The sequence below is a fragment of the Miniopterus schreibersii genome (assembly GCF_964146895.1).
Source record: "Miniopterus schreibersii genome assembly, chromosome: 2".
Taxonomy (NCBI): Eukaryota; Metazoa; Chordata; class Mammalia; order Chiroptera; family Miniopteridae; genus Miniopterus; species Miniopterus schreibersii.
In genome coordinates, this window is record NC_138102.1 from 152,114,733 (window position 1) to 152,130,051 (window position 15,319).

Sequence of the window (15,319 nt, forward strand, 5' to 3'; positions counted from 1 at the left end):
GCAAAATACACACTGAATTTCAAAGACTAAGAAGACCAGAATGTAAAATGTCTTAATAACCGCTTCCACTGATTGCATGTTATAATGGCAACAGGAAACAAGAAAGAAGAAAATCTTAAAATTTCAAATTATTTTTGTATGGAACTAGTTACCTGGATGAAAATCGAAACATTCAGCAATATTGGAGGATATATGATATTTGGGAAGATGTTAAACTCCTGTATTTTTCAGTTTTCTTTTCTTTTTTGAATCCTCATCTGAGGATATGTTCATTGATTTTTAGAGAGAAGAAGGGAGAGAGAGAGAGAAACATCTATGTGAGAGAGAAACATGGATCGGTCGCCTCCTGTACAAGCCTGGCCAGGGATCGAACCTGCAGCCTTTTGTGTCCAGGACAATACTCTAACCGTCTGAGTCACCCAGCCAGGGCTAGTTTCCAATGTTCAACTAGGGATCTCATTACAGAGATGGACAGTCTCTAGTGAAGAGCTACATCTCTCAGATGACATTCTTAGCAAGTCACACTCCAATTCAAGATCATTCTATACTAAAAGGTTCCCTGTAAAAATGAAATCGCTAATTGAAGAAACACTTGAAGGAAATTTGAGGGTGTTGTCTGTTTCTACTGTAAAATGAATCACGACTAACCCAGAACAAGTAAGGAAAATACTCCTGCAGCATCCCTGGTCCCCTAAAATTTGGAAATAGGATGCAGTTGCTAATGGCATATTACACTGGGGCAAGACAGAAAAATGTATTTATTTCAACATGTGGTTGGTAATTTTGTGAATTAATATTTTTGAATTAACTTTTGTTTTGGCGGGTTCCAAACTCTGGGAAACATGCTCCTACATCAGGAAATGCCCAGGGAAAAACAAAGTATAGTGACATGGGGAAGTGGAACACACATACATGTAAAAGCCTCTATAGGAAAATACTTTAGGGAGAAAACCCACTGAGGTGGTCAGTTCAGAAAGTAAGTTCAGAGGGCATTCACTGAGCTCCTTCCACAAACCACAGGGAGGCAAAGGAGTGAAGGCAGTTAGAACAGGCTGTGTGTACATGGGACATGCTGGCTTTCACATGGGACACGCTGGCTTTCATATATAGCGGGACTCTCTAACTTCAGATTCCTATAAACATTCACACGCCTCACAGTTTTGATTCCGAGTTCCCACCACCTGTCACCTGCATATTTCATGAGTCTCCGTATACACTTCTTTACCTGAGGTGTTACCCACACCGAATCCATTCCCACCTCGCTGTCGGGGTGATACGACATGGTGAAAATCTGGTCCTATTATTAAAACTGTTAACTATGCCCACAGAATAAAGTCTGCTCTCACTAAACTGGCTCTCACTAAGTCTGCTCTGTTTTCAGATCCCTGCCCACCTTTCCAGGCTCATTTCCCATCACTCCCAAGTCGTGCCCCAGTTTCTGGCCCCAAGCTCATGGCCTTTGCACAAGTTGATCTGCTTTCCTATAAGGCTTTTCTCGTGACCCACACCTGCACCCTATTAAGTTCCAGTCACCTTTCATGACTAGTGCTCTTCTGGGAAGGTTCTCCTCACCACCCTAACTCCTCTATTATCCCAGGAACATCAATTATCATCATTACTTATTTACCCGTCTACCTCCCATACTAGATTATGAGTTTCTTGAATAAAAGGGGTAGAGTTTTACTTGAATATCATTATATCAAGAGCCAAGAAAAGAGCCTGACATATAGTAGATGTTCAAGACATTTTGTTAAATTTTAATGAATGAGTGAATGAGCAAATGGGTTAATGAAAATAACATGGTCTCGGCACATGCTTAGAACACAGGCTTTACAATCTAACAGACACACGAATAAATGTCTACTCGTTTGAAGGTAGTGAAATGTACAAGCAGCTTTCACACTAATGAACATGTCCGTGTCACCTGTGGACTCTACGCCTGAAGGGGTGATGCTGTACCTAAGGTTAAGGCTTTCTGTGAGTGGCTTTAAAATCAGTAAAATCTAAAATAGCACAGAAATTTTTCAGATTTCAAAACAATACCATTCTTTCATACTGGTGATGATGTCAGAGGAAGAGAGAGAAAAAAAGAGAGACATAGGATAGAGCAGAGGGGATGGAAACAATACCAGGAAGCAAAATAAGCAGGAGGAAAAGCCCTGTGCGGGAGACCGGCGTGAGAGTAGACTGCGGAGGCTACTGCTGCGCAGAGTCCACACCTGCTTTTCAAGTCTGCGACTCCTTGCTCACCCTGTACAGACACTGCCGCTGGGCCTATGCATTACATAGATTCCCTGTGCATATTCTAGTAGGCTGCTTTTAATTACTGACTAAATGGAAGATCGTACTAGTATTATGTAGGCCTAGGTAGTTAAGGCATCGAGGTAAAAATGTTGGCTACAAAATAACCGATGATTTTCCTGCTGCCTGACTGCAAACTCGTCGATGACAACAGGGTCCCTTTCGACTCCAGTCCATCAGAGCTGTAGGCACACACGGGAGGGATTGGAGTCTGCACATCAGGAGGGGGATCAGGTCAAGGAAGAGAAATTCAGCAAGCCAGGCCCAGGACAGAGCTCCAGGGGCTGAGGCACCAGAGACAGAGCCAAAGCCAGGGGCAGGAGCCAGAACTTTCCTCGAAAAGGCTGCAGGGCAATGAGTGCAGAGTAGTGATCAATTAGTACAAAACGTTCAACTGATTTTGAAAATCAATGCCCCACCTAGAGTTAATTCTCCAGAAACTGAGAAATTGTGTCTTGAAGAAGATGGGGTTTGTGGCTGACCATCTCATAGAAATAAAATCTATTTGAAAATAATCGCTTATATGTGGTAAATAATATTCTGTGCTCTGTGCCTTAAAATCTTAAATGAGATTTACAGCTCTCTCAATTCCTCAACTAAAGGATCCAAACCATCAATTTCATTTTTATTGATTTAATTACTTCACTGATCCTCAATAGAAAAACAACCCTTATATGTGCTTATTAGAATAATTAAAATTACCTAAAAAGATATATTAAAATATATTTTAGAAAACAAGGTTTATCAAAACACATTCTGATAAATTAACAGTGAATTATCCTTTAAAAATGATGAATATATACTGTTACTAACCATTAACTTTTATAATAATCAATAACTTATAAACTCATGAATAAAAAATACTCATAAAATTGATTACTTCTCAGGGGATTAAGGTATTTTTTGCATAGAACCTAGCATTGGTTATATATGGCATATTTTTCCTTTCTCAGCCTAATTAAAACATTTTATATAGTAAAAGCATCATAAATAATGTTTACTATGTCTTACCCAATATAGTTCAGCCTAGGAAAAATAATATATAGTCAATAATGCAAATATTTTTAGAAGCTGCAATTTGTTTAGTATAGATGGTTACTCAGTTTCTACAGTAATTCATTTAACTGGAACCCTTTAGAAAATGCTGCTGGATTGATCTAAGAATATATTAAGGACTAATCTGGTTGATTTCATGATACACAGTTGAAAACTCCTTGGGATATAATAACAGCTTTTCTTCCTCCCCTCTTTTATTATTTTAACTTCAAATAAATGGTTAAAAATAAAATTTATCAATATGATAACAGTGTTATCATGAAAGTGATTTTCTGGCCTAGGGATGATTCTGAATTTCACATTATTTATATCATTAATCTTGCATATAGCAAGAATTTCTAAGTCCAGTGTCATTCTCTAAACAATTTAAGACAACATAATGGTACTTTCATTCCTATATGTTAACTAGCCTTAGAGTTGCAAGATGTGTAAAGTGTGTGTGAAGTAGTAGAAAGATTCAGAAGGTGTGAAAATGAGAAAAATGTTTTGTGGGACTTTAGTACACTGATATACCCTTCTTGACAGCAATATCAAAATGGAGCAAAAACATAAAGATGTTCACACTTTTAACCCAGTGATCTCACTCTTGGGAAAAAACTGAACAGGTGAGGAGTTGAATGCAGGAGGATACTCTCAGCAGCATTCTATAACATAACACGTAATGGAAAACTATCTCAGCGGTTAACAAGAGAGGAAGTGGTGATTAATGTGATAACATCGGAAATAAAATTTATGATACAACCTTTAAAAATAAAAATAAGACTAGGTAGCAACATGGAGAAGTTTATGATATAATGTTAATGGTTTCCACAATGTAATGACAATAATGTAAAATATATATTCATGAATACAATGATCAAATAGTCCTATACAAAATGAAAATAGTTATTATTCATATTTATTATTAATTTTCCATCATACTGATGTGACACCTTTTACATTAAAATACTAAGGCTACTCGTTAATTCTATAATTTCTTTTCTAAGTTCTAATAGACAGTACTCCTAAGTCAATCTGGAACACTAAAAAGACTTGTGGGGTTTTATTTGAGTTAGTGCCCTAACGATTCATTACCTTTAAACAGTAGGAAATGAGCTATGAAAGTAGAAACACCAGTGAAGTTGTTCCTCTTTTTTTTTTAGGTATACATTTTGACTGTCAGGCTCTTCCAGCTCATTGCCACTATCACTTTCCTCAAACATCCTTAGAATGTTGAACATGTGCTGTAAATTTCCACATATCTGTAATCCCAATCAGTACGCTGATCCATGAATCAGATAAGGAAAGTATTAGAGATCCAAAGGCTGAGGTTTCCAAAAAGGAATTAAGGTAAAATCGAAGTAAATTAGGTAGGAGGTAAAATTGAAATAAATTGGAAGAAAAAAAAAATCTGTGGCAAAGGTGGGAAACTCAAAGGCTACAGGAGGTAACAGAAATGAGTGTAGCAGGCTGGGTCCTAAGTAATAGGGAGTAAGAGAGACTGTGGCTAACTGCAAAACTTTCCCTGTTTAAAAGCAGCAACCCCCAGTCCACAGTTCTAACAGGTTGCTGACATGCATGAATGCAGATCCAGGGCTGCCAGATATTCAGAGTCATTCAAGGGAGGCCAGAAATGTCGATGCCCATGTGAAATCTCTGAGTTTCTGTTGACAACTACTTAATTAGTTTTAATTTTTCATTCCCTGAGATAGCCAAATAATCGATGCCCTTGCACTTATTTTGTTTTACGGGCTCCCTGTGTGCCCCCTCAGATTTCTAATTAGTATGCAGAGACTTCTTGAAAGGATTATCTTTATTTGCCAGAAGTCACGTTTTCAACGGAGGCCCTTTGCAGGCAAAACAAAGAGAAAAATGCTAAACGGTGAAGCTGGTCAATTGTGAGCGTAGGGGAAAGCGTAAATCAATAAGGGCTTGCAACCTGCAAGAACACTGTGAGAAGACCTGAATGTTCCTGAGGAGCAAAACCTTAGAAGATTTTACTTTTATTTGTCTATAATGACTGAGGAAAGATTCTGAGTCACTACAAAAAGGAAATTAGCCCCAAAGGCTTTTTATTAAAAATGATCAGAATGAAATGACAAAATTTGACCAAGAGGGAATTGCCATGAGCTACCAACTGGCAAATAGGAACCAGCTGTGTGTCCTGCATTGCACCTGCCTGTTGCTAGTTTCCGTTTACTATCCCATTCCTTCCAACTCTCATTTTCCATCCCCGGAGGTCAAAGGAAGTCCCTAAGGACTCCGAAGGAATGGTGGTCTGGCTGAGTAAAGGAGGAAACAGGAGGCCACGCATAAAGGTGTTTTTCGTTGAGCAGCAGGAATTGACCAGCAGGAATTGACCCGTCATCAAAGCTGGGCTCTGCGGATGGGAGGGCAGGAGCGGCTGGAAGGAAGGGGAGAGTTGTCTATTCAACTAACCATTTGCGTCACATGCACCCAAGGAAAAAATGTTTACCTGGTGGAGCCACGGTTAACCTTTTTTCCTTGCTGAGCCGCTGCCCTTGGATGAATTCACTCATGGAAGGGGGGCCCTTCAGAAGAAATGATTCTGTGGAGGTGGGATCAGGGGGAACTCTTAATAAATGCTGTAGGTAGGAAGCCCCTGAAGTCCTGGGACGGCTCTGATCACAAAGGGAAGGTGAAAATTGTCTTGCAGGAGATCCAAGAAAATACATATAGGAAACAAAAAAGTTTTACTTTAATTACCTTTCAAAGCCTCACCAGTGACAGCATTATTCATATTGGCATTTAATTTTTTTAACATGTAAATCAAGATTTTTGCTAACTGTTTAGTTTCCACACCAGGATACAGCCCCATTTGGAAACTGTATTGGATACTGAAAAAAGAGATTTACTATAATTAGTTTGAACCACAAATGGAAAATATGAATATTATTCAATTTCTTACTGAAAGCTCCTAAAATTTTTTACCATTAACTGAAAATATAGGATAAGTAATTCAACATCCAGGACTCTGTAAAAAGGTCAGAAAGTCAAGCCACTAAAAACCTTACAAGTGATTTCTTTGAGCAATATTCACATACCAAATGAAACCGCACAAAAACCTGCTTTTAAGAAAAAGACTATACACATTCCATCCCATTTTACCTAAATATAGGCATCACCTTTAGTCAGTCATCAGTGTTGGTAACATAAACAAAAGTTCCCCTAAGAGAACGTATTCATATCCTTGCCCCATTAAAGAGAAGCTGGTAAAAGCACCATTACCAGAGGTACAACGACTTTTAAAATGACCACCCCTGTAAAACATAGCTTCGTTCTTAATATCCACCTTTATCTACCAACTTTTTAGGTTGGAGGTAAGGGAGAGAGATATTTTTACACACAAGGAACAGCAGAAACATTGACAGACACTTAGAAGTTATATTATGGTTAAGAGGTGGGGTGTGAGGGACAGAAAGGAGTAAATAAACACAATTATCAAAAGGTTTTGATTTGGTAAAAACCAACATCTGCAAGGTCCATTTATACACCCACTCCCAGTCCCCCCACCCCATCTCCCACAATAAGAACACGTTAATTTTTGCAATTAACTAACATCTGGCCACTGCACCATGCTATGAAGATTGCCGCATGCATACCTTTTCCTCTGAGTGCCACTGCTGACCCGAATGTTGGGTGTCTGTGGGCCCTGCCTACGCAGGAGGTAAGTGTCTATGGTGGGCACGGTGACTGAGGCCTCCCCACTTACTTTAGGGCTGCCGATCTTGCTCTTCCCAAATTTGCCTTTGCTGCGCCGGGACTGCTCGTGGTCAAACTCTAAGTCTTCCAGCCGCTGGGTCAGGGCGAGCTTTTGCTGGATGGCCATTCGCAACAAAGTATTTAGAGTCTTCTTCTCGTCCTCCGCGGCTGCTAACTGTCTCTGCATCTCATCCAGCTGTGTGACGTACTCATCACATCTGGAACCAAAACAGAAGCGTCGTCAGGAGAAAGCCTTGGCGAAACCGAATGTGGAATTGAAACAGAAAAGTAATCGATTTTACTAGAAGTTCGATATTTAGAACACTGGTCTTCCTAGAGCAGAGTCGAGGTAACCTAGCCTAGTGGAAAATTAGAAACAGGAAAGCAGGTTGAGTAATTGATGGTTCACCCTCACAATGGAGTAGATATGGGGACATTCTTGGTAGGTGACGTCTTAAATCCCAGGGACAGGACTGTGGGGGCCGCTGCACGGAGCCACAGCAGGGAGCAGGGGTGTCTCAGGCAGTGTGCCCAGCCTCTCACATGGGTTACAGTGGCTGTTTCTACTGGGCAATGTGTGCTTTGGAAGAATGTGACGAGTTGGTTACAGGTTGTGCCTGTAACATGCAAAAGAATAATAATGGTTATGAAGAAAACATTTCCTTCTTTATCTATATTTATAGGTTTTCTTTTAATCGAGCAGAGATTGCAGCTGCCACTGCTTTCAATCTGGCAAGTTTGTCTGAATTGGAAACCTGGGTATTTTCAATGATTTCTTAACCAGATGATTAAGCAATAGGTGTCCGAGGAAACCAAGATTCGCACAGGATTTGAGACAGACAGAGAGGGCTGTCAGACCCCTTTATTCAGGTTTAATACTTGTGCTGCAGCCGGAAGATACGCTCAGTGATCTTTTTCCCCCATCAAAGTAAAACCGGAGCACACATACGTTTGGCACAAAGAGTTACTCACATGATTAGCCAGTTTTTCCTGAGTTTACTTACCCACAAGGATAATAACAACAAATACTCTTCATGTCCTAACAGACAGTTAATGACTTCGTTGAATTATCCAAAATGGATTGTACACACTTTGAAATCAGCACAAGCCTTGTGGCATTTTAAAGAAAAAATAGACTGAGGTGAAAGACTTTGAGATTGGGGGGGGGCTACTTTCTTTTACCTTGAATGTTAAGCAGCATGGTAGGGATGTCTTAAGAAAATCCAGGGCTCAGTCAAATACAATGTGAATTTCAGGATCCTGGATTTATTTTAATTGGTCACATAACAGTATTTTAAAAAATGCTATGGAGTATGGCAATTACTATACCGAAAAAACAAATTTCTGTGAAAATGCACCATTTGAGGGAAATAATTCTTATATAAAACAGATTGAGACTTTAAATGTCCCTTTAAAAAGGTTGGATTTCTTTTCCAAAGAGGAAATTTGTTTTGCTGATTCAACGCATCATGCTGACTGGTCTTTCCTCAGGGAGTGGTACATGCACCACTCTCATTCTCTGTCCTGCCTCCCCTAACAGTGGCCAGAGGTACATATATTCTGCTCCCCCAACTCCTATGATTGGAGACCCAGAGTCAGTTCCCTCGGTTCACCACGCCCCTGGGGTCCCTCAGGCACTCAGTCTCCTCACTGACATCTCCAAGAGAGTCGATCACAAAGTATAAGCTTGAGCCTTTCTCTCCTGACACCCAAAGAAAGCCGGACAGGTACCCAGGCTCCTACAGAACCCAGGATTTACTTTTACACTTATACCAGCTACATGTAAATTATTTACTGAACCTGCAAATAAAGGCTTAGTGATGCTTTGTGAACTTTGTACCGAGTTTGCATCATATAAGATATGTAACTGTTTTTATTTTGGCAATAAATCGTGACAGCAAAAAAGGTCACATATTGAGAATCTCAGGATTTTGAATGCCTTGAATCAACACTTACTTAACAATCACTTAAAGTTTAAAAACAAAATACAGTGGTACCACGTAATTAAACTGGTGGAAGGGGGGTAGTAATTAATATGTATCTAATTAATTACTTGGGCAATATGAATAATTTGGTGATATAATTATACTTTAAAAGTTATACTTACATCAGTGTACTAGCCTAAGTAATTAGCTGATATTAATATTAATCTTCATTATGAGATATTTTTAATACAATACATATGAATGACAAGCACTTTTATGTACTTTGGTGATAGTAAATTTCAGTGGTGATAATATTTAGCTACTTAGCAAATAGGGATTTTTTTCCTTGTTGGAAGCTTTTTTGTTGTTCTAATTATTTTAGGTACATAAGCTCCATTGTAAATATAGAAAAAAATAGAAAAAATATCTATTCTGGTCATTTAAAAATACTTCTACGTAAAGGAATTGCTTGACTCAGTCCGTCCAGTAGAGGGCTCTGGAGATCAGCACAAAAGGTCTTGGATTTGTCAGAGTGGAATCTCTTCTATTTTCTTCACAACTTAGACACTCAAGATGCAGGAAGATACCCATGTGAATTTCAGAGTCTTTTCCACATGTACCAAACCTAATCTTGGAAGAGAAAACCATTACCTGGTTGCAAACATTGCTCTCAGGGACGAGAAAGTTGCTGCATCTTCTTTCAAAGCCTTCAGTTCGTTTCGAAGTTTTGTCATTGTCTCAGTCACCATTGCTTTCTCGTTTTCATACTTGTTCTTGAGATTAGCTAGGGCCACCTCAGCTGTCTAAAGCAGAAAAATCACAATGCTTACAATGTTCACAGCAGGAAAATCTATCGACAGAGGTCTTCATGATTGTCTATGACTTTCTTTAATAAAGGGAAGTGAAATGGATTTGGTTAAATTTTATATAAACACAGGTATGTACTTTGGACGTAAGGAAGTTTTTCTTTAATGTCAAAATGTGTTGTGAATCCTTAATGTGGTTAGACTGCCCTAGAAGCCAGCTAGGAACCAGAGTCAGTATCAGGAGCTACGGCAACAACAGTTCAGTAAATATATAATGCAGACTGTTGAGAGTGTGGGATTTTCAAAAATGAAGGGAGCCAAAAGGAAACTTTATACACAAAGAATTTTATTAAGGAAAAGTTGGGGGGAGAAAGCACTGCTTCCAACTGAGATATAATAGACTCAAATATTCTTGGATCATCCGTGCTCTGTGGGCCTGAAGCAAACAGAATAGAAGATGTAGGCCACCGCAATTTATGACATGAGTATATAACACACTATCAATCCATACTTTATATTTAAGGGAAAAAATTAACAAAAAATCAGTAATTTCCTGTCTTTGCATACAACTTCTTCAAAACAGTGATCTATAGTCAAATTTAATAATCAAATTTTAATAATCAAATCAAAATAATCAAATTTGAATAGTTAAATTTAATTCTTCACAATCTCCATAAAAGCAAAAATTCCAAACTATTGAATGAATTGAAATATTTATTTGAATTTGGGACCTTGGGCATGTCTGAAGTTCTTGGAATAAGTAGTATTTCAAATTGAGAACTAGCCTGACACATAATAGGAAATAAAATTTTTTAAATGTTGACTGAATCAATGAATGAAGTAAATGTATATTTAGGGACTATGTGTTTGATGCATGCATATTAAAACCAAACTGGAAACATACCATTTTTACAAACTGTTAGCTACAGCTTTTCAGGCTGTGTGAAAATACTCAATACTAATAAAAATGTCCCTTACTAATGAAAAAAAAAAAATCCATCACTAATAGGATTTCCCAGGAAGACTACTCTGGTTTTTAACATTTCTCTTAGGGCTTGAAATGTACAGCTTCAACTTTCTTAGGCAAAGCGCCAACTTCTATGGAGGTAAATGGATTCTTTTTTAATTAAAACAATTTTGGGATGGGGTAGTTTGTTCATGTTTTGATTCCAAAGTAGTTTCTTACTAGTTTTGATGGAATTTAAGTCCAAATTAAAATAAGAAATTAGTTATAAAATTACTTATAGCACCTGTAGTGCTATAACTTAGTGGAATTTTAGAAACATAAATTCAGAAAATTATCCAGAATGTAAAAATTGACCTGGGGGAAAATGGCCGTTTAAAATTTTTAAAAACTATTTAGACACATATTCATTTAGAATAGATAGTTAAGTTTAAGTTGTGAAAACATAGACATAAATTTGTAAGCACATGGAGCCATATGGTCAGTTATCTAAGGGGAGCAGAGTGGTGGGTGGGTGGATGTCAGAAAAACAAGATCTGAAACAGAAGTACAAAGTTATTTATTATTTGTGAGAAATGTCCCCAAAGGACTCAACTATGTAGATTAGTTTGTCTACAGGCTGTATGACGCTTTTTCAGAATTAAGTAATTCTGAGTGTCTATAACCCATTAGATTTGCTGGCATCTGCATTTGCCACACTCTTCAAAGTTTACTTTCCAAATAAAAAGTCTTGTTTCTAGCCACAGAGACCTTCACAATCATTCCTTGAACGTATCTTTCTGTTCTGTGCCTACTGTTCTTTCTGTCTGGAATTATCTCCTCTTCTTCCACAAAACAACTCCTTAAACTTTAAGAACAGACACAAGAATAATTTCTCCTGTGAAGTCTTCTCAGACTCCTCTAAAAGACATTCGTTACTTCCTCTGCAGTGTTCCCATAACTCAAGTATAGCACGTATACCATCAAACTGTATGTTTCTCTTCTGACATCCCCCCTGGTCTGTGAGTGCTCCTCTGGAGGGCAGGGACCATGGATCAGTCTCTGAAACTTTAGCATCTAGCACAGTTCACCACGCAGATGGTGCTTCGTAAACACGCTTGTTCATCAGAAGGCAGTGCTTAAAAAAAAAACCTAAAGTATTTTTAAAAATTCATGGAGAATGCAGAAAACTTTTATTTTATTTTATTTTAATATATCTTTATTGATTTCAGGGAGAGGAAGGGAGAAGGAGAGAGAGAGATAGAAACATCAATGATGAGTCATTGATCGGCTGCCTCCTGTACCCCCACACTGGGGATGGAGCCCACAACCCGGGCATGTGCCCTGACCAGGAATCGAACCGTGATCTCCTGGATCCTAGGTCGATGCTCAACCGCTGACCCACGCCCGGCTGGGCTAGAAAACTATTTTAAAATAGAAAATTCTCTTTTTTCCTATACCACAGAATTCAAACCTTAGCCTTAGTAATTAACACTCCACAGTGTATAAATACAATGAAATGTCATCTGTAGACACCTGAAGCTATTTAATTTATGGCACATAAGCATCGCAACAATAGGCCCAGCATCATTAAAATGTAAACTAAATGCAGAGCTAGAAATGAGTTTTCATTTAATTTACTGAGCCCATAAAGGCTATGGCACTAACATAAAGCAAATGGTACCAGAGCCAGGAACGCTTTGTTCTGCTCTGAATTCCTACGGCTCTGTTTACAACATTCTTAAGAGCTTGCTACGTACTATCTTGCAGACAGTCACGGGCATTGTTGAACTTCTTCCTACTAGATTTCTAGTCGCTTACTTTTTCATCCCTACTTACTGCCTGCCGCGTAACATGTAACCAGTGAGTGCCTGCTCACAAATTAGTCTCTTGGCTGATCAGCCAAGCTTCTTATCTAACCTCTGTGTCAGTTATGTGTCTTCACATTCTTATAGATCTAGGTTCCTAGGTTGTCAATATTCAGCCTTCAGGAAGAAGTTAGAGAAGTTATCTGAATGGTTTGACCGAGAATGCCCAGGATGTTATGTCCTTAACAAACGCTATCTAAGTCTTATCTGATATGATATTAGTTATTTATGACCACTCTAAATCACTGGGTTTTTTCCGAAGTGATGGCACAGAAGGAAATCCTATTTTGCCCTTAGATTTATATAAAACATGTTTATAGTGCAGACAATATTATTGCTTGTGGTACAGACCTCCAAATTATATGAACGGATTTATGGGAACTGAAGATAAAAATGCTAGAAAGCTGCACTGTAGGTGACAAAGTAATAGTGTGGGTCCTCTGTCTTTCAAGGCTCATTATCCAGAGAAACGAAAGAAAGGTTAAAAATATTTTCCTGTCTATATTTCATAGCACTGTCACCCAGATAAAGCTTGAGGGGGGGAACAAATTCAGTCATCAAGGAGATCTTGGAACTAGCCAGGCAGGGTCTTGTTGTAGCATTCTTACTTATTCCAGAAGGACAGGAGCTATGGTTAGGAAAATTTCTCTACTGCTTAAGCTCTGACCCAGGTGAGTTAACATCCCAATGGAACCTAAATTTCAGGCATGTGGTCACTGGCAGAGCCAGTGCACAATCTGCCTCGATCTCCCCCTCTCTCCCTCTAGAACACTCCCCTGTCCACTCCAGCTGCCTGCCAGCGTGTCTTTCTTGCTGGATCTCCCTGGTATAAGCTGCCACGCCAGGCTACTGTGCCATCCCTCCATCTCCTGTCTCCACACTCAGTGACTGCTGGACTCCAGGTAAATACCGCCTGAACTGCCTTTCTAACCTCACCTCCACCCGCCTAACGGAGCACAGCTACTCTCCTATTTTATCCATTCACTGAATTAAAAATAATTATTATGTTCTGATATGGTACTGGGACTTAGCTTTTATTCTTCCACTGACAAGAATCTGAACTCTCATCCCAATGATAGTGGCCAGTCAAAAACATTAAGGGAAAAAACGAGTTAGGAAAGCGTTGGCTAGCATGCGCGGTCAGTAGAGTGACATCACCTGCTTGTTGGCCTTCAGCACTGCCCTCAGGGTGGCAATCTGCTCCCGTTTGGTGCTCAGCAGGGACTTGAGCTTGAGGATCTCTTCCATTAAGGCTTCCTTGTCTTTATCAATCATGGGGGCCAGCTCCCGCGCTGCTGCTCTTTGACGAGACAGTTGCAAGGACCGGTCCACGGCTTTCTGCAGGTGCTTGATTTGGTCCCGGATAATGGCATTAAGGTTGTAGATGTTCATTGGCTCTTTGCGGATGTCACTTGTATCTAATACTGGAGAGGATGGTGGGGCAGTAATAACAGGAGAGATAGTGGGGGTCTTGGTTGGACTTGGTTCTTTGCTGGCCTCTGTGTTTTCTTTTGTAACTGGTTCAGAGGAGGTTCTTGTTTCTACTGGGGATGACACCCCCCGCCTGGCTAACCGTGGAGACAAAAGTCCCCTGGGATCATCGGGCCCTTTCAGGCTGCCACTACGAGTAACTCTGCTCTGCCTGTAGTAGTCCAGCATGACCCTGTTGGGGGTCTCATTGTTACACAGACACACATGGTGGTAAAGCTGAGCTAGCTCCTCACTGAATGTCACCAACTCATCCTGGGCTGTATTAAGGGTGTTGTGATTCTCGTTGGCTATGCTGGTCATCTTCTGCAGTTCCTTCTCCATGTGGGCCATCTTCTCGCCACTCTCCTTGGTGGTCTTCTCGAGGCTTGTCACCTGTTCATCATACATTTGGATCTTACTCTCATACTTGGTCTTCTCTTCAGTATAGTTTTCGACAGATTTATTATATTTCTCCTTTAAGGCTTTAATTTCAGCTTTCAAATCGATCACCTCGGTCACTGCCACCCTGTACTTGCACTCGAGGATCTCGAGGCCGTGGATGTCCACCTCGTAGTCGTGCGCCTCCTCCCCCGAGTCCCGGCCCTTCTCGCCGTCCAGCTCGGCCCCGGGCTCCCTGCCACTCTGCAGGCCCCGCATGGCGTTCACGTGCTCGGTGAGCCGGTGCACCCGCTCGTGCTGCTCCGTGAGCGCCCCCTTGGTGTGTTCCAGCTGCGTCTGTGACTCCTGCAGATTGGCCAGCAGGATGGCCTTTTCCCGCTCTACCTGCAACGGCAAAAGAAAGTCTCTGAGTGACTTCAACGCAATGCCATTGGTGAACTGAATCCAGTCCCCGTGGGACATGCATACATTTAAAATAACTGCAACAGAGCCAATATCTCCATTATTTCAAATTGAATTGGAGCGTGTTTTCTTACTTCAGCAGTTTTGGTAAGTCACTCACTCTAAAAGTACGTCATCCTAAAAGAATTAGGCTATGCATATTTACCCATCCAAAGTCTCACTCATTATACACATCCACTCATAAAACTTGAATGTTAGTCAAACAATCATATTTTCGTCTTTTAACACTTTACAGAAAATGTAACATGACTTAAAGAGACAGTACTTGGCATTGTCTTCACTTTGAGAGCCTCAGAGTAGACCTGCTCCTTAGTCCATGTGGGATGCGTGGCTGTCTCAAGGAGCTCTGAATCATCCTTTCCTTCCCAGAGCCTAACCCAAAGTCAG

The 15,319-nt window shown here is 40.0% G+C and overlaps 1 protein-coding gene across 6 annotated transcripts in view; it reads right to left on the bottom strand.

Annotated features, from left to right (window-relative positions):
- BICD1 (BICD cargo adaptor 1) overlaps nt 1–15,319 on the bottom strand; it is a 168,450-nt gene that overhangs the window by 21,081 nt on the left and 132,050 nt on the right. For 4 of the 6 annotated variants that reach the window (XR_013998103.1, XM_081127014.1, XM_081127016.1 and 1 more), the window contains exons 5-7: nt 13,760–14,854; nt 9,636–9,787; nt 7,070–7,277 (exon numbers count right to left, since the gene is read on the bottom strand). Coding sequence is in view for 5 of the 6 variants with exons in the window: in XM_081127014.1 (XP_080983140.1) it covers nt 7,070–7,277; nt 9,636–9,787; nt 13,760–14,854 (1,455 nt within the window). In the remaining variant the exon portion in view is untranslated. Of the gene's footprint in view, nt 1–5,686; nt 6,007–6,959; nt 7,278–9,635; nt 9,788–13,759; nt 14,855–15,319 lie in introns of those variants that run through there. The other 2 variants (XM_081127017.1, XM_081127018.1) reach the window with 2 other exon arrangements.